General features: G+C 37.4%; 1 protein-coding gene and 1 long non-coding RNA gene across 2 annotated transcripts; one reads left to right on the forward strand and one right to left on the reverse strand.

Annotated features, from left to right (window-relative positions):
- Nucleotides 1-667: 667 nt before the first annotated feature.
- LOC140656038 (disintegrin and metalloproteinase domain-containing protein 9-like) lies at nucleotides 668-20,324 on the forward strand. The gene is made up of 22 exons (XM_072871233.1): nucleotides 668-752; nucleotides 3,519-3,616; nucleotides 4,789-4,865; nucleotides 5,520-5,598; nucleotides 6,565-6,641; nucleotides 8,243-8,462; nucleotides 8,973-9,038; nucleotides 9,119-9,190; nucleotides 9,814-9,986; nucleotides 10,484-10,568; nucleotides 11,597-11,718; nucleotides 12,601-12,772; nucleotides 13,754-13,843; nucleotides 14,377-14,572; nucleotides 14,698-14,803; nucleotides 15,003-15,177; nucleotides 15,588-15,668; nucleotides 16,269-16,374; nucleotides 17,249-17,381; nucleotides 17,818-17,881; nucleotides 18,382-18,434; nucleotides 18,805-20,324. Exons 1-22 carry the CDS (start codon nucleotides 683-685, stop codon nucleotides 18,881-18,883), a joined length of 2,394 nt encoding a protein of 797 aa, XP_072727334.1. The 5' UTR covers nucleotides 668-682; the 3' UTR covers nucleotides 18,884-20,324.
- Nucleotides 4,806-20,339, reverse strand: LOC140656039 (uncharacterized). The gene is made up of 3 exons (XR_012043940.1): nucleotides 20,264-20,339; nucleotides 14,972-15,161; nucleotides 4,806-8,647 (listed from the first exon to the last, which is right to left on the reverse strand). It is a non-coding gene; the product is annotated as an uncharacterized lncRNA (long non-coding RNA).
- Nucleotides 20,340-20,354: the final 15 nt, after the last annotated feature.

A 20,354-nucleotide genomic window follows, 5' to 3' on the forward strand; every position in this document is an offset into this window, starting at 1 on the left:
TGAAATGCGTTGCAAATTCATCCGGTTTTAGAAACATTTATTTTCTGCTTTTGGGGACAATGTGGTTGCATGATGCCTTCAAAGATTATTCTGATCCTGGAAGAGCAATGAGCTGCACAAAATTACAGACTTCTGGTGAGGAGAATTATCTTTAACATAGAAGGGACTGGGTAAAATCCCTGTTTTGGGGATTTCCATGTGTTCGTATGCATTGTATTTTTGATATTTTTAAAGTAAAGATGAAAAAATGGAGAACAAAGAACAAGTTGAAATTTCAGAGAGTAGACTGGTTTGTACTAGAGTTTTTTACTGAGCTGACAATAACCAACATAAACATCCTAAACATTGTACCCGTTGGTAGCAATATTTTATGTTTCTAATCTCGTATGATCTCGCTGTGGTATCAAAGTCCTTTAGAATAAACCAGTTTGATCCCGGCATGCAATCAGCATTGAAGAATGTGCTGCTTTTTATTTGTGTTAAGCTGTCTAACCAGTTTTTTTGCAAGCCTAATGGATTAAATTTTACTTCCCGTTTCCTTAGCAGAGATGAAGTATCGGAGTGCTTTTTCTGTTGTTTACCTTCGGAGCAGATGGTTCTAGTTCTCCTGTGTAGAGCAGCTAAGAGCCAGGTACACAGTGTCTGCTCGAATACTGTAGTAGTTTCTCCGGGAAATCTAGTCATGTTAAAACACAGCCTATTTGCGTTCACTTTTGGACTAACTTTAACTGGAAAACTTTTTTGGATAAAAGGTAAGCTTTCAGTTTTTGTTTCTGTCATGGTTTAACCCCAGTATTCAGAAAGTTTCTCCAAGTCTTCTTGTACTCTCTGGTCCTGATCGTAATGATGCACCACCTTTCAAATGGAGTCACCACACTCCCCAGGTATTAGGCTGTTAGCTGACCTGCTACTTGAGAAAATCTTGTTCAAGAAAAAAAGTGTCTGGAAAAGATTACAGGTTGAAGCTTTTTAGAGTTGAGCTCTTTGTGTTTTTTTTTCTCCAGGATGTAGTAGGCACGTAAATACATCGTCTTCTGTCCAGGACACTGGTTGTGAGAACTGCAGTTACTGTCACTCTCATCGACAGTAAAGACTGGAGAAAAAGATTTCTTCTTCAGCAATGTGAGGGAGATTCCTACAGTTTTGTTTTAGTTCTTCATTAACTCATTTCCATTTATGATTGGGCTTCAGATTTTAGATTTAGATGTAACACCTGAAGTATTTCTTAGAAAGTGATATTTTTCTGACTGGCATTAAAGATGGTTTCCTGCTTTCAGGTGTCAAAATTTAAATTGTTAGAACTGCATTTCACTGCATTTCAACATACACTTAACTCATGAAACAGAAAGGACTTTGTGATTTAGATAATAAAATTATTGGAGATGAAGAGCAAAGTCAGAAGTAAATATTGAGTGCTGATATTCTTTGCAGACCTGTTTGCTAACAGCAACTTCCACATTTTGATTGCAATGGCAGTCCTTAATGTTAAACATACGCTACCTGCACCTAGCTTTTAAAAATCCTGATGTTATCTAGTAGTTAGAGATCATCATTACACTGAAGAATCCTCCTCCTTGCTTTGAGTGGGTGGTTCTGTGGCTTCTTTGCAATTATGAATTCCTTTCACAGAAATGTGGGAGGCTGAGGGTGACTTTGTGCTACTATAAATGAGAACAAATCTCTTTGTTTCCTTATAAAAGAAAAATTAACACTTTTGTTTTTAAAACCCATGTTATTGTTGTAACCTGTTTAAAAGCAATGTTTGTGTCTCTGTTGACCAAAGTGAATACTCAAACCAGACTGATGAGCAGACAAGACAAAGGAAGATTAATTCAAGTTCAGGCAATTTTAAAAAAAGTCACTGAAGATTGTCTTTATAAAACTGTTTACCTGAAACCAGATACTCAGCAGACTTATCTTTAGCTTCCTGCATTAGCATGATGTTCTGGAGATAATTCTGATATAATGTAAAAGGCTACAAACCCTTTACAAAGGTTTGACTGTCACTGGAGAAAACAAAATGCAGCGTTAGGCAATGGCAGGAGGCTGCGTGGTGAACCAAGATTATGCATGCAGCAGGTGGCAGAATTATATCCAGAGGACAGCTATAAGTATTCCTCATTCAGGGCAATGGGGAAAGGAATAGGAGTAAAGGGATTTAAATGGAAAGAGAGAGGTAAAGGGGGAGTTGATTTAATCAAGGAAAGGACAGAAGGAAGTAGAGACATGAGCAAGAGGGAGAAGATGAGCAAGTGCAGGACCTAACAATAGCTAGAAGGCGATACAACAGCAAATGGTTCTGAAACCAGTAAAAAACATTCCCCAGTGTATTTAGGGACTGAATTTATTCTTCTGGAGATACAATATTCTCCAGTTCTCTGTCTAGCAAGTTCTGAAACATCCTGGCAAAGTTGGATCCACCATTGAAAATAGTTGTACTATACATCCATCAGCCACTCCTAGAGAGCCCTGCTGTAGATTTACAGATCAGCACAGTCTTCCTGGCACTGACGAGGTGATTTCACAAAGTGTGAAAGAACTTAATTCTATTTGAGATGTTAGCATCTCTTGCACAGTTGATTTTAACTGGCCAGCTACTTCAAAAATTACTGTGAGGGGACAGATGGGTGGACAGAGAAGGTAGCTGCATACATTTTCTGTGGTACATCAGGTTAAAAGTGTAGGTCATGGAAGAAAAAATGTTTCAAAAATGATAGACAAAGCTAATAATCCAGGTTCTAATATGTGAGAATTAAGACTGTGTTTAAATCATTTGATAGTTTTTCTTTGTGTGCTCCAGAAGATGCCAGCTTTAATCTGAAGTTACTTTTTTAAATCAGTTTGACCATTCCTAAACCGTTTCTTCGTCACTATCACAGTATGCAGAGAATACAGGAAGGGATTTTTTAAATTTTTCTTGTTCTTGGGATTCTCTATTATGTTACTGTCATATTCATTGAAGGATTTTTTTTTTTCAAACAATAACTAATTTGGTTTGTTATTGTCTATATGAAGGAATGAGAAAAATTTGAGCTATTATCGCAGTTTATAATGTAAATAACTAAGACTAAGAGTTAAAGCCAAGATTGCCAGCCAGTTTTGGACATGCTGTTTAAGAAAACTTTTGCTCGAATTTGCATGTTTTATCACTTTACATCAGTTGTGTTTGGGGTGGTATAGTCATTAACCTTGAATACAGTCAAAACAGCCTTTCTGCAGAGAATGAGGCCACATATATTTAGTTTAAACACTCAGAAATGAAGAATAACTTGGCCATGAATGAAAATGTTGATTTCTGTGACTTTCCCAGCATAACCCAAGAACCCTGTCAGAGACAGAATAGACCAAACTGAGCCTGGGCAGTCAGGTCCTGTACTGGTGAAATGTACTTTCACCTGTACTTTCTCCATTTATGGTCTGATCGGAATGATTTTTAAGCCATCACCACTGTGCAGATGCCAACATAATGTCTTACTTATCCCTTCTGATTATTTAGAAATTTCAAACTTTATTTTTAGGTGTATCTTCTGAACAGACATCCAGACTTTCTACATTAGAAATAATTGTTCCTCAAAGTCTGACAGACAGAGAGAAACATCACCCGTTTTTTCATGAGGTTTGTTATTCTGATTTTTTTCTTCTGATGTTGCCGTGTTTCACAATATTGGCCTATATTACACATACACAATGTATAGTGTATATAGATTATTTTTGTGAAGAAATGTGCACTATCTCTTCAGATTCTTAAGTGTTTTCAACTAGTTTAAATTTGTTCCCACAAAGGTCTGTGACTACCCTCGAAGTTAACACCTTTCAAACTTCTAGTCTCTGTTAACAGAGTGGGAAGGAACAGGAAGAATATTTCCGTTTCCTCCGAGTCAGATTAGACGTTGAACTCAAACTCAAACTAACGTCCATGCTGTATATGTTCTTTTGCTCATTGTACCTGGTCTTTGGATAGCCAGGGGATTTCAACCATGTAGCACCTAAAGACCTGATGCTCACTTTGTAGAAATGGTCCCACACAGTCGCACAGGTTAAATGAATGAGTTAAAAGAGAAAGATCTGAGCCTTAATTCTTCAGTTCCGAGGTAACTTACCTTTGTTCCAGATACTGAGTTCCATTACTGAAGTAACTGTTAATGAAATAGCATTAGTCATCTTTGTGCAAACCAATTAAGGAAGGAAGAATCTGTGAGTCGTTCATCTGGCTGCCAATGATTTACGTAAGGAGTGTCACCAAACATGATGGGGTAGTTGGGCAAAGAGTGCATCCATGGGCTGTGCCCGTCTTGGGGAACTGAGTCTGGCCACCTTCATCCAAGCTGTATCTACCACCTCTCCACTAGCATCTGAGGACCATCTGTTCCTGAGCCTATAGAGCTATAGCGTGGTAGTCTAGGTTTAGCTTTACTAACACTTCTTTTTTGTTCTTTTAATACCACAAATTTTATGTTTTCATTTTTCTGTAGACTTTATATCTTCTACATTCCCTCTACAAATCTCTAATGGCAGACATATTTAATTTCTTCTGCAGTTTGTGTACTTTTTCATTCTGTCTTCTTAGCTTAGGAGAATTTAAACTTTCTATAGGAAAGAATGTAGAGTGTGCTGCTGAGACTTTGAAAGGCATGAGGATTAGGAATGTGTGTTTTGTAAATCTGGTAAATACTTAAGACATACACAGTAGTTCTCTTGTCATACACAGTTCTCTTGTCAAAGAAAACATGGAACTGACACAACCAAGAAAATCACCTAATTAAGTGATATCTTTTGTTCTGTTTTCAGGAGCATTCAGATGACAATCTTTCTTACTCAATTAAAACCAGAAATGGAACATACCTCCTAAAACTGAAGAAAAATAAGTATGTGATAGAGTGTTCTAAGAAATCATTCCATCTTGGGATTTAGTTGCATATAGTATGCAGAGTATAAAAATACAGACAAGTATTTTTATACTGAAAAAATTCAGAAGAAACAATTTAAATGGCAGATTGTAGTAATTACAGAATGACTCTGTTAAATAGTGTCCCTGTAATGGTACTAGCTTGCAAATAGAAGGGAGTAATATTTTTTTCTAGTTGTGCAGAAATTTAATTTGATTATTTTTTTATTAGCACCACAAGATAGTAGATTTCAGAAAAACCTTATGGAAAACTGGAATTCAGTTCAAAATTAGTTCTTTATTAGCAGGGAGCAGAGGGTTGTTATGATGTTGTACTTGAAGACATTTGTCTATTGCTGTTGTTCCTCATTCCTGAGCCTGTAATAGTCCAGGCCCTAATATAACATTGTCTGTTCAGATCCTACTCTATGGATATTTTAGTTAAAATATTTCAAAATAACTTATTTTCCAAATAACGCAGCTCATTTTTGAAGTATTTTGTTTCATGTCCATGGATTTTAATAATAATTTAGCATGAGTGTGCTGCTAACAGAATGTAGTACTTACTAAGATTCTTGACTTATTTCTTGCTTTCGAGACTGTTAAAAGAGCAGTAGTTTATTTTTGCTTCCAGAAAGCTTGTTAGCGAAGACTTTATGCTATATACATATGGGGAAAATGGGAAACTGGAGGCAACACAATCAAAAAACAAGGTATTGTACATAATAAAATTCCTCTTTTGTGTAAGAGTTTCCTCAAACCAGGGAAGCCAAGCTCTAAGAATTGAAGCCATACTAACAATCTGATAGAACTGAGGATGACAACAAGGATGTGTACACATCTAAATATATTTTCAAAGCAAAAGTGAATGCACAACCATTAATTCTGAGTGTCTTCATATCTCTATAACAGGACAGTGAAAATTGCGTACATTCTTGGCAGTGGAGGGGAAAATGCAAGTGATGCACCTGCAGTATCTACAGAAGAAAAATGTATTTGCTGTGAAAGAGGCTTTTGTGAATTTTCACATTTGTAGCATTTCTGTTTAACAGTTACCACTGATACAAAACATAAGGTGCTATGTCTTACGAGGGAGTGGGCTGTTTATGGTGATGCAGCATCACTGTTTTCCAAGGTGTGAAAGGAGATGCCAGGAGATTACGCCAAGACTGAATTTGAGCTACCTGATTAGGTTGCCTTTGCATAGTATGCAATTAAAGGTGCAATGGCAGCATCAAAGCTCTATAGTTTTGAGGACCTGAATCAAACAAGCCTTACAAATGCTTTTGCATTTAATTTCAACTTTCAACTGCGTGTGAGCTCGGTGAGACTTAATTGGGTGTTTTGTGCATGGGAGAGAGATCAGCCTTTGAGAGGAGTCTCTTTAAGAACAAGATGAGCAATGTAGATGAAAAGATTTTGCTAAAAGATGGTGACGGGTTAAACTAAAAAGCTGGTTGTTTTCTAGGACCAAGGGAGCAAATGCTATTGTAGTTACTCATGTCCAGTAACATTTTACTCCAAGAAGGCTGGGGTTACTTTTAGAATAGGGAACTCTATAAATTTGTAACAGCCAGCCTTAATGTCATGCAAATAAAAAGGTTGGTTAGAAAATAAGTTTGCATTTGAAGTCAACAACCTTATTTTGTCATTAATTATGTGGTTTTGTTGCATTTCAGACACACTGTTATTATCATGGCACTGTTGAAGGAATTGCTGACTCAATGCTTGCTCTTAGCACATGTGATGGCCTTAGGTACTACCTCTTGCTTTTTACTTCAGGATAATTCATTGTGCAGTACTAAAGTAAAACAGTGAAAAAACACTTGCTATTCATCATACAGCTGGAGAGAAAACACCATCCTATCTTGCATTTTTTTTTTATATTTCACCTTTTGATGAAGCTGAAACTCTTTAGAGGTTTTGTATCTTCCCTCAACTACTACTTTCTTCACCCTTTTCCAAAATTCCTTCACAGAAAAAGATAACATGAGAGAGAGCATAATCCAAATATAGACAGAACATGGGCAATGAACTGAGGCCTCTATTACTTGACATGAATGTCTTGACCAGAGGTACCTCTGTAGAAGAAATGCTGATGAAGCTTTTGCTAAACTTAACACACTCCTGCAAACAATTCTGTCTTATGAGTGGGCATGTTTCAAAAGAAAAACCATTTCTGTGGAAAACGTTTTGACCAAATTTGAAACAATTTTTTGTGTTTCAAATGCAAGAAAATCACATTTATTTGAGAAACATAAAGGGGCCAGATTAATGCATAAAAGATGGTGGTGGTGTCCCCGCAGAATCAGTCCATGTGAGTTGGCAAAATGAGACGCCAGCACAGCAAATTGTGCGGATATTCAGAATGTGCTTAGCATGTGTCCGTATTCCCCTGCCTTCGTTGAGCTTGGCTCTTCAGCTGGGCTTTGGATATACTTGTCGGTTGTAGTAGCCTTGCTCAGTTTGATGTCTTTTTGACAAGCAGGAAGAGGCAAATGGGATAAAGTTCACCCACATATCTTTCATGTATAGCATCATAGTGAGGTGCCACTTACAAAGAATAATAACATTTCTTGGCATTCCTTTAAATGAAGCATAAAATGGTCAACATACTCGTATTTCAGGTAACACGGGATCTCACTGAACAGAACAGATATTTCATTTTGTCTGTTCTGCAAACTGACGCAGACTCAAATCCTTTGCTTACCTTGTACTCACATTTTTGAGGATCTTCTTTCGCAAGATATTAACTAGAAAATTCTTGTTCTAAATATAGTTTTGAGATTCTGGAGAACAAGATAATAGCTTCTCAAAGATTCTGGTACAGCAAATGGGCATGTACCCGGTGTTTCTGAGCCATGGACAAATGCAAAATCTTTATACTTAGCTGCACTCAGCAGTGCAATACTGCTGTTGCCCTCATAAACACCCTGGTGATTGCTTTTAGCCTCTCTTTCTGTCTTAGAAGAGATCTTTTTCTAAAATGCTAGATTACTTTAGCTGCATGGGGCGAGGAGTGAGACTAGAGATGAGGACTAAAAGACACCCTTTGCATCAGCTCTGTACCCACAGTCCAGACTCATTTAGTAACAATTTGGCTTTCCTGCTAACTGATTCAAGGAGCCCACACTTGTGTACGATCGAGTATTTTAAATAAGTTCTGTTTTGTCTTTTGAGATCCTGTTGGGCATTTGAACTTACCCTCTATATTAAGATAATTTAAGATAATAATTTATTTCAACATAGTGGTATGAACAGTTCTAGTTTTTAAGTATCCAGCTGTCATTCACTCATCTAGTCATAACCACGAGGGAAAAATTGTGGAATAATTTTTCATTCTTTTATGATTATTAGAGGAATTCTCTACATTGGTGGCAAATGGTATGGAATGGAGCCGCTCAACACATCCAGCACATTTGAACACATGTTTTACCAGTTAGAAGATATGCAGGATATCCCCTTCCAATGTGGTGTCCTGAATGGCAGCCTTCATCACAAGAAGATGTCTGTGAAGCAGTCTGTGAAATATGCATTTTTATCAAACAGTACCTCTAACAGGGAAAAGCTTTTGAGGGTAAATACCTTTCTGTTTGTCTCTTGAGTCCAAGCCATCTCCTCGGTCTGTTCCAGCAGCCAAGGGTCCCCAGAGCTCTTGCTTTGGCATGGTATCATTGCAGGTGGGTTTGGCCTGGCAGGCCACTTCCTTGTTGCTTTCACTTTCATGGACCCCAAACTGGTGGGAGTACTGCTAAGGAAATCCTGAAACAGAAGAACAGCACAATGGGAATTTAATATAGCTTGAAGCAATCCTTTAGCAGAAGAGCAGAGCTCTGCCCAAGCAGTTTTGGGTATGATGTGAAAGGCATGAAGCTGCCATTCAGCTCATGCATCCCAGCGTCTGAGCAGAAGTGAATTACTGACATAGAGATATTCATGTGGAAATCTAAGGCAAATTGATCAAGCACATTAAAAAAATGCATAATTGCTTTATAAATCCATGAAATGAAAATAATGAGAAAGATAAGTAAAAAAACCTTTAACTCATTAGTCATTATGTTAACTTATTGTGCTTTCTAATTTGCAGAAGAAGCGAGCTGTCCTGCCACAGAAAAGCTATGTGGAATTAGTTGTGGTTGTGGATAACAACAGGGTAATCATTTCATCCAATGCTACTACATTTTATTAAACCATTAAATTTTTTCTCTGATATTCTCATATTATATTTTACAGTTTTTGCTGAAGAAATCGGATCCTGCTGCAGTGCAAAAGGAAACAGTTGAGCTGATTAATTACGTTGATGGGGTAGGTCAGATAAACTGCCGAGATTCAGTAGTTTCTACTTTATCATAGTTTTCAAAACAATAGCTAATCCAGTAAATCTGAACAATTATGTTCTGAAACTGTATTTGGAAGCTATACGCCAATTTGTAACACATGTAAGGCACCTCATGAATCTATGCACAAGTCTTATAGAGATGTAGACAGAGGGAGAGATGCAAGATGTTTTTAAACCACTTCTCTGTGCTCCCAGACTTTGGGAGGTCTCCAGTAGGTTTTACATTTCCAGGAAGAGTATTTCTCATGTATGTACTTTTTTATTAAGCAAACTGTCAGTGCTGTGAACAATTCCATAAGCTCTCTGATCATCTGTTCCCAATTTCCCCTCAAGACAATTAGCTAAGGAAATGAATGAACGTGGTCTTTCCAACTTCTCCAACTGAAAGATACGTTTAGGTACCTTCATGAAGTAGATTGCCTTCAGTCATATATTCTTTCCTCACATCAAACCGTTAATTATTCAAAGAAACTAAAGTTATGTCTCAGTCATTATGTTCAGCTTAATGTTTACAGTAGTAGTGATGTAATCTTTCATAATTCAGTTGAAACAGACTGATGGACAGTAATTATAATTATATTTTTTTCAGATGTATAGACCACTAAACATCCAGATTGTTTTGGTTGGATTAGAGATCTGGACAGATACAAACCACATATCTGTAATGGATGGTTCAGCTGGAGATGTACTGGGTAGATTTGTTTCTTGGAGACAGAAAGATCTTCTTAAACGATCACGAAATGATGTTAGCCATCTCATAATGTAAGTGTTAATTCAGTGGAAAAACTAGCCATGCTGCCAGTGTTGTTAATTTATATGATTTTGGGTTTGTGTGTGAATGAAAATGTAACTCAACTAAAATTCACTCAACTTCCAAACTGTTTTAACCTGGAAAAATGTCAAGAAAGTGTAATGAATTCTTTATAGATAATCAACTCCAGGTGGCTCTGCTTGAGCAGAGGGGTTGGACCAGATGACCTCCAGAGGTCCCTTCCAACCTCAACCATTCTGTGATTCTGTGAACTCAGAAGCACTGACACAGCAGATTTAGGAGACAGGTCATTATTTTCAAGCTCTGTTATTTGGATGTTCATTATTTATTACAGTGAAACCCTGATATGATGATAAATCTCTTCTTGACTTCAAGAAGACCAACTCTTGACTTGCAGTATTTGTTTCAGACTCATCAGTGTCTTTTAGTAGAAATTGGAACTTTCAGCCCCTCTTTCAACAACACCTTCAAACTGCTTTTGTTGCAGAGGGAGAAGCTCTTATGGTGGAGCCATTGGAATGGCTTTTGTAGGTGCCGTCTGCTCACAAGTCCAGGGAGGGTCAATCAGCACTGTAAGTACATAATGCAGTTATTGGAAGAAAGTAGCACAGGAGCTGCTAAATTATCATGGATATGCTGCTAGTGAGACCAAGAGGTACCTGAACAATTGAAGGCTTTCCCCTGTACATTTACAGAACCCAGAGCTGTAGCTAGTGCTATTGCCAGACATTGCTTCCACAGAGGTACCTTCCAGAACGTCCTAAATAAATAACGTGCAATTTGTTGACCTATTTGGTCAAGTCACTCAGGTCTTGGAATGGTACGGTTTCTTTCATGGGGTTTCTGATGTAAAGACTTGTGCATATTTTTACACTTATATTAATTTTTTTTTCCCCAGTTTCTCTCTTCATCACATTCCAGTCCATTTGGCTGATTTAGTCCTGAAATAATTTTTTTATCACCTTTTTGTAATTGAGCTAGCTCAAGGTTGTATAAGGAAAGCCCATTCTTGTACCATTAACATTCAAAACCACACTGGTTTTGGGATGGGAATGCAGCTACAAAATAATGTGTATTTTTTGACTCTTTACATGGATAGACAGTGAACATAGTGCACTCTATTCTCAAGTGTCTGGAATTCTCCACAATGAGGCTGTAAATGGGCAAGAATTTTAAATTGGGCAAAATTAGCCAGAAACCATTTTTTTCTCCTTCACCCTTGGGGCAGCACCAGTATCTCCAGAGGTTCCTGTCCTCACAATATGGATGCCACAACATCATGGACAATCTTAGAGGCAGATTCTGTTCTTTAATAGTCTTTGTCTTTTTGTCGTTGAAGACTCCATTGAAATCAGTGTCCTGACTGATTAACTGTGTTGTTATTCAGAAAATGATCCTAATGGAAGTAATAGAAAGAGTGGCAGAATCTGGCCCTACTGAAAAAAGTGACAAATTGTTCTTGCTGCTTTCGCTTTGCAATACAATTTAGTATTCTGTCTTCATAGCCTCTGAGAGCTTTGTGACTTGAATAAATCAGTAGGTAGAAACACAGTATTTTCTTTAGTTTCATAATTTTTTTAACACTGATTCTCTTTATTAGTTGAGTCATGACAGTATGTTACGTCATGCTACAGTAGTTGCACATGAATTGGGACACAATCTTGGAATGAAACATGATGATAAAAGGTGTCCTGCATCCTATATTATGCACAGCACAGATAAGTAAGATTTCCAGTTATTTTATTTATTACTTGTTATTTATCTGCAGTGACTATTCCTGATAAGCTGTGAAATTCCCTTGAATCTTGAAGAACTTTTGTGAATGGGGAGTTGTTTGAAAAGTTTAATCACAGAGGTGAATTCACTGACTTGGGTCTTGACATCATTTTAATTTATTTGAAATGTTATCTGTTTTCCAATCCAGTCATTCTTTATTTGTAGCATTCCTAAAAACTTGTTTGGATTTTCTTAATTGTTTTTTTTTAATGATAGTATGTTGCCTTTTTTTTTTACCCTGCTGAGAACGCTTTACATATATTCACTGGGTTTGTGCAAACATGCATCCTTTGCGCAGATTACTTAACAGTTAATTTAAACAAAAACTATCAGCCTAGATTTCTTTCAGTTCATTTGTTCTTTGGCTTCCCCTTAAGAGAAAAAGATCATATTATTTTATCTATCCACATTTGTATTAATAAATCAGGGTAATTGAACACTGGACGAAACTACTATAAGAAGATGCATTCCTGAGTTCTTAGGGACTCCAAGTTAAGGTGAATGTCTTTCTGGAAATTATTTTTTAATTAAGCATTTTTAGACTCAGTACAGACAAGGAATTTCTAAGGCCTGTTTTATATAGGACATCAGAATGGATAATATGATGATCTCTTCTTCTGAAAGTACTTGCATTTATGTTACATATAGTATTTTTAACTTCTAGGACTGTACTCTAACGGAAAATAAAGTAAAAATTAAGTCTCTCATGACCTCCTAATGCTGTGAAACACAGTATTTATTATAGATTGACAATATTTTAAGGGCTTGAGTTGTATATTTTCCTGTAAGCAAAATATTTATAATAAAAAGTAATATTATGCTTTCCAGTGGATCCAGGAATTTCAGCACCTGCAGTGCTGATGATTTTGAGAACCTTATTCTAAATGGAGGTGGAAACTGCCTTAGAAATCCTCCCAAAACAAGCGATGTTTACAAGGAACCTGTCTGTGGTAATAATGTGGTTGATAACAATGAAGAATGTGACTGTGGCAAACCACAGGTAATGAATGAAATTCAACTGGATGCTTATTGTATATTATATTACATTATATTATACTTGTTGTATAACTCTGCCCTTTTGGGATACCTGATTTCCATTAATATCTGAGGAGTTTTCCTTGTAAATTTACATTTTTGCAAGCAATATGAAGATAAATTTTATCTATCTATAATCAAAGTATGATTTTACCTAAAATCATACTTTAAATTTGATATGAACTCAGTTAAGGGCTACTGGACTTCACAGAACTTTGAGCCAATGCCTAAGAAAGAAGAGCATTTCAGTGCAGAGTATGTGGAAACGCCATTTTTTTGTGCTGGTTTTAGCAACATGGCTATTTCTGTTACATAAAAGAGACTACTCATCTACAGAGCTCTTAAAGGCTTCCTAACTGTAACCCTTAAACTTCGCTCACAAGAAAATTACTTTTGTTGGTTATATTTGCATTGTCAAAATGTCCCTCAAATAATGGGATGTATTGACTCATTCTTTAGAAAAATAAAGGCGTCTCACAAAAGACACCAATAAATCAAAAGGCTGTCAGCAAACCCTGGTTCCATCGTATAGGCCTTCTTCTAAGTCATGAAAAGATAACCAACATTTCTCTACATCAAACTGCTAGTGTAGTGGAAAAATAGATGAGGGGAGGGGTGATAATAAGTGTTATATAGAAACTAAAGTGTTCTGCTTCTTTTAGTGTCCATTTAAAGTGTAAACCTATCCTGTACCCCTGTGCCACAACACATCAAAACAGATGTCTTCTGGTAAACTGATCAGTCATCACAAACTGATGACTTCTGGTAAAAAAATACAGCCAAACTGTATGCTGGTTTCTGTTAGAGCAGAAGGCTGTCAACCTCAGAACATGCAAGAGAGACGGTGTCTTTAAAGTTTGTCCATGCACTTGGTTTGATGATGAACTTTCCTAGCTATATAGCGAGGTAAAAACATTGTGTCCCCTTCTCCATGGTTGTTCTTCAGGAATGTACCAACCCTTGTTGTGATGCTGCAACCTGCAAACTCACACCTGGATCACAATGCGCTCAAGGACTCTGCTGCAAAGATTGCAAAGTAGGCTATGTTTTATTAAGCCAAATTGATACTATTTACTAGTATTTTTTTAATGTTTGAAAAGAGCTGTCATAGTACTCTTGACATATTTTCACATTATGAAACTACATTCACCAGTAGAGAGCATGTAAGCAGAGAATTTGCATCTAACAACTCTTGGCCAGTACCTTAGAAATGAAATGTCATCTTTGTGTCATCCCTCGGAGGAGGCAGGAGCAATCAGGGGACTTAGTAGTAGTGATCTCCATTATGCAACACCAAGCTTCTCCAAAGTCTATGATAGTTGGCTGCTTTTTAATTTGTACTTCTGTACGCATTTGTACAATCTACCCAAGTCCTCTGCAGGCTCAGCTTATAACTTTATAGCTACACCATATGAAACTGAGGGAAGTTTTGGATATTCGTTAGATACTGATCTGAAAAACCATTTTGTCTTCCTTAAAATCACAAAAGGTTCCCAGTTGTCATTGTTTCATGGTAGAACTTCCGCTGTTCCAAAATAAAAGTAGGGTGTCATTCCTCTCTGGTTCTAGTTTAAAGTGGCAGGAACAGAGTGCAGATCGAAAATGGATTTCTGTGACCTACCCGAATACTGCAATGGAAGCAATGCCTACTGTCCAGACGACGTTTATATCATGAATGGTTACCCATGCGACAACATGAAGGCATATTGCTACTATGGAGTATGCCAGAGTTTTGATTCACAATGTGAATCTGTATATGGAAAAGGTATGTTTACAATTTAATGTGAAAAAACTTGTAGTCTCCTAATAGACATTTCCGATTTTTCTTTTTCTTTCTCATATTTTTAAGGCAGTGTAGTGGCTTACTAAGATTCACTATTTTTTGTACAGGGGCACGAAAAGCACCTGATGTATGCTTTGAAAGAGCAAATATTAAAGGAGATAGGTTTGGAAACTGTGGAATGAGAGGTGGAGCGTACAAGAAATGTCCCGTTCAGTAAGTCACCAGCAAATAAAAGCTAACCCTAAAATCTTCAATGAAAAAAATATATTCTGCTACAAACTCTTAGAGCATAAGATTTAAAAGAATATTTCCTTGAAATACAAACTAAAAAGTTTGACTGGACAGTGTATTTGCACTGATACTGGTTTTTTTTCCATTCACCTTGTCTCTGAGTGTCATTCATTCCATACAGGCATAGTCTGTGCGGCAAGCTCCAGTGCACATCTGTTAGTCTTCAAAATCTTCCTGCTTGGAGTGTTGTCAATAATGCATCTGGGGTTTTATGCTGGTCTTCTGACTTTGACTTAGGATCAGATGTCCCCGATCCTGCTCAAGTTCATGATGGAACAGCCTGTGGAGAAAAGAAGGTAAGATGAGTCACAGCAGCATTACAGAATATATTCCACCAACTGGAAAGTTCTTAACTTTCAAAAGCATTACATAGCTCTCTTATTTGTACACCATAATATAATAAAAAATCTGCTTTTTGAGATATACAAACAATTAATTAGCTCTTCAAAAACTGGGATGTTACAAATCACTGAACTACATTATCAGTTATTCAAATTACTCCATCAAAATGCATCCACAGACTTAAGAAAACCTGAGACAAATACAGCTATAAAATTGTGAAGTACTGAATGTTCTATCAGCCCTTTTTCTTGACATTTAAGTAAAAGCTGTAGGCTTGTAAACATATACATTTATATAGTATATTTATAAAAGAATGGGATTTTTTGAAGTTTTGTGTTTGAAAGACACGAATTACTTTTTCCAGGCCTGCGTAGGTTTTGAATGTGTTGATGCAAGTCATCTGGGCTACAGCTGTGATGTAAAGCAGAAGTGTAATGATAATGGGGTGAGTAGATGGTGTTCTCATGCCCTGTTTCTGGAAGACAGAGATAGGTGCAAAATCCCTGCATAAAAGCAATAACCAGCCAGATGGCTTTGTTTTTTTCTGATCTGTATTAAGTCCACTTTTTTCATGTAATTCGTGTTGCCAGTATACTGTAAACCTCTTAGCACTAACATTGAAAGACATTTCTTCTGAATTTCCTTAGGGAATTTTCTAATATTACTGAGCTGTTAAATTGTAAAAGGAAAATATTCCTTTGAGGAGGAAAGTCTAGTGATTCCTGATTTATATATGTCTCTGTGAAAAATCAAAACGGAGTCCAAAGGTTGTAAAACTGAGAAGTTCTTTGGACTGTAATGTATTACAGGCAAATAAAAAAACAAAGGTTAACTTCTATAGAGGATTAACTTCTGGTATCAGTATCACTCAGTGTTTTGGGATGTTACGGAGGGGGAGAGCTTATTGCCCAGCAATACTATGCAATATTTCTTGTATCCACGTGCAATTCTTAATGTGTAACTCCAAATATATACTGGAGGTTGAAAGCGGCTGCTTCCAGAAAGGCGTTGTTCGTTTGATTAGTCCCTGTTGTATTGACGGTAGGTGTGTAACAACAACGGGAACTGCCACTGCAATTCTGGATGGGCGCCTCCATTCTGTGACAAGTCAGGCTACGGCGGCAGTGTGGACAGTGGTCCAGCTCACATAGGTAGGATACTGAAACTGGCCTTCATTCTGCCCCCAGTGTCTGCTAAAATAATCTACCAATAACTGGTTTTTCAGTCTCTTTTCAACTGTTTTCTTCTACTGCATGGGACACTTAATCACGGACTGACTTGAAGAACAAACATTTTTATCTGATGTGTAGGTTTGCAGACATCAAGGAGTTGGTCCAAGGGAGAATTTGACCTCTGTTTTGTCTGAGATAAAAAGCAATACATTAGTTGCTTAGAATTACTGTTACATTTTTAAATAGTTAGATATTTAGATATTTACTTAGGTATTTAAAACAGAGTTCCGATAAAATGGATGTAATAGAGGAAGACTGTAGCTTGAGAATGAAATCAGCAGCCTTTCTATATGGAAAGGGTCTCACAGAAATGAGAGGGGTTAAGGAGGTGCATGCAGCAAGCAGCAGTTGGCTCATGTAAGAGCCATGAAATTCTGCAAAGGGAAGATGCCGTAGGTTTTGCTGGCCTTCACACTGAGAGACCATGCAAACGTTTTGTATTTATTAAAAGCTTAGGAAGGCAAAGATGACGTACAGATCAATTGTGGGTAAGCAAATACAAAATGAATTTGTCTGCTTTAGAATTCCTGAAAAAATACATGGAAAAGGAAAAAGTTTGTATATCATACAACATGGGGTGGGTAAGGCAGAAAGAACTTGTGATAACTTAAGGCCAAATCCTACTTTTCTGATCATAGCATTTTATAAATTTCAGTGGAGTTACTAGTTTTAATCTATAATAATTTGAAGACTGTAGTTTTTACAACAGAAAGGTGGTTTTAGCAGAAAAAATGCTTTAATATGAGGTTAAATTAGATTATTATCTTACATCATTTCAATTCTTTTTCTCTAGATACATCACTTCGGGATGGTCTGCTTATTTTTTTCCTCCTTGTGTTGCCAATAGTAATCATTACTGTATTAGCAGTAATTAAGCGTGATGCAATAAAAAGAAAGTTTTGCAGGAAAAGTAGAAGACAACACAGGTATTTCACTTTCTACAAATGCATATTTCAACACTTGAGAGCATGCTCCAGATTAATTTAGCAAGCCAGTTAGACGCTTTATCTATACAAAGCATTCCATACCTGCTAAAAGAAAAGACTTCCCTGCTATTATTAGTCATAGGTAGTTTAATAGCCAGTACCCTGCTATGAGGTATTTTAATCCAGATACTCCAGTTGTCAATTCTCAAGCATTTTTTCCCAAAATACACTGCACTTTCCTAATCATTATTGATAATTGTATTGCATGGACACAGGGGCATAGCACAGTGAAACTATTTGCCAAGGCCAGAAAGGGGTGGAGTCAGAAACAGAATCCAGATCTCTGAGCTGTAGCCTCATCCCTTGAAAAACGCCGCATCCCTGATGGTAGTTAAACCAAATGGGGATTTGTCTGATGACGTGGTTTTTATTTCAGGGATAACAATGTGCAGCAACCAAAGCAAAATAACACACCAAGTCATAACACAGGAAATAATCAGGTAAGATAGACACACACTTGCATTATTTGATGTTGAGTAATCCAAAATATACAGTGCCTTTTCTCTAATATAGTTACTGATGACTCTGTGGCTTTTTGAAACCACTACGTTGAAACCATCTGAATTTGCAAGTATTTAAAATAATTTATAATGTGTTAGACAGGATTTCTGTTTGGGTAGGTATGAGCTTTATTGCCTGCCCTGTCAACACAGGCTGTGAGTGGTATGGGATGGAACAGGCTGCTACTTAACAGAGCAGCCAAAGACTGAACTCTGAATTCTGAGGCCAAATACCACAGAAGATGCTTAGCCAGGCTGTGGGTCTAGTTCTGATAAAACAAAATAAAAATTATCAAAACAAAATGTTGCAGGAGAATATGAAGAATGTCACAGGAAATGAAAATTAGTTTTAAAATACCACTAGGTTAATACCAAATAATTAGCCACACTTTGAAATCTGTGGGTTTTGTTAACGTGATTTTCTGCAACATCTTTTCCAGCCTGCCACATCAAGTCCTGATTTTTTTACCATATCACATTTCCCTGGTCCAAGGTTTGTAGTATTTAAACCTTCTTTACTTCATGTTTGCTATGTTTACATTGCTGTATCACTGTAAGTGAAGTTCCTAATGGCTCATGTCCTGCTTAGGAGGATTTTTCATGGAGCATCATATGAGATAAAATAGATTAAGTGCTTGAAGGAGAAATGCTGTTTTACTGCTTGTATAGAAAACAGCATAAAGGGACAAATCAATGCTACTAGGGAGAGGGAGAGGAAGAGGCAGAGGCAGAGGGAGGGGCAGAGAGAGTTAAATATATGTATAAATGCTAGCAACTGTTTAAAAATGGTAAAGAACCAGTTTAGAAATACCAGTTGTCTCGAGTCATTAAATACTTCACAAAATGTGTTTTCCACACCTCAGGCAGCCAGTACAAGCCCAGTTTCCTGCAGTTCCTCCAGGACCTCAACGACCCGCGGTCCCACCCAGACCAGCTGTCTGAAAAGTTTCTTGGGAACCCTCAACCAATTCTGACAAGTAACTGGTCTGAAAAAAATTAAAGATTGCAATCCTCCAGTCCTCTCCTTGTGCAGCCAAAACCCCCTCTGAAAGCATGTACCTCTGGAAAAAGACTTGATGCTAAGAAGCACTGAACACAGATTTTGTAACATCCCATTATTTTGCTAATTGCTGCTGGCTGTATTTGTGCCTCTTCTACCTCGCCTCTTGTTTTTTTTAAATCAGAAGCCTGAAGTTCAACTCTTGTTAGATTAAATCTATAACAGCATCAGAGAACAGGACTCTTCTGAAGTGTAGCCTTACTTGCAGGCCGAAGAAAAGTTAATTCAGTTATTTACAGACATCATTTATTCACCTCTAGTCATACACTGCTGTGAAAATGAGAATGTAGATTCTTGGGACCTCTTAGGAAGTCTAGAGTCTGTCTACCTCCTGGTCCGTCCTCTCAGCAGCGTGCTGCCAGAGACCTCCGTGAGCCTGCTGAAAGCAGCTGTACCCACATGCCAGCCTTGCGGACAGTTCCTATGCCTTGCTCTGAGCCCTGCCTTCCATGCAACCATATCAAAGATGGGATCCAGATCCCACCTTTCATTACCTACTAGCTGCCTTACTTTCCAGTTCAGGTAGTTTATAAAAGTAACCTCGTACAGGGACACCAGCAATGGAAAGAAACCTTGTAGATAATGTATCTGAGTCTAAAAGAAACAAGCCATCCCTGCTGCTATAAAACATGTGGTATATTGGGATGTACGTGATACAACTTAATGGTGTTTTAATGTTTACTGGTTATTACAGCTTGAGCTTTTTGCTAGAAACTGATTCCACTACAAAAAGCAACAGATAACTTTTGTCATTCTAAATGCAACAATTAGGAAGCGGTACCGATTGACAAGAAAATGCCTGAAGTTACGTAGTTTGTCAGAATGGGAACTAATGGAAAAGCAGCTGCTATGGCGAGCAAAACTCACTGGCAAGAGCAAAGCTGTGGATACTGATCAGTCTGCGTCGGAGAGGGAACCTCACACTGACCGTGTTCATGTGTAAACTTGGGGAATACGAACTAGCAAAAGGAGTGAATTATGGAATTATGGAAAATTATGGAATCGCCTGCAATCGCCTCACCAGGAAGACATTTCTAATCCCTTAGATGGTCATTTCAGAGAAGAGCTGGACGAAAGAACCCAAAATATATTGCAGGCAAAACCCTGCATTGGCAAGGAGTGTCTTCCAAAGAAGTGTTGTCTTTCTTAATTCCTTGGAATCTTAAATTATTATTATCAATTAACTATTCCTATCATTTAGACCTTATTAACAAGCATATTACAATAATATAATTTAACATAAATCATCGGTGTCAGCATACTTAGTAGCGTCTTGGTTTTATGACCGTAACAAAAACCACCGCTGCGCACACCCGGGGTCACTCAGCCGTCCGACGCTTCTGGGTTCACTAA

The sequence above is a fragment of the Ciconia boyciana genome, chromosome 8 (assembly GCF_034638445.1).
Source record: "Ciconia boyciana chromosome 8, ASM3463844v1, whole genome shotgun sequence".
Lineage (NCBI taxonomy): Eukaryota > Metazoa > Chordata > Aves > Ciconiiformes > Ciconiidae > Ciconia > Ciconia boyciana.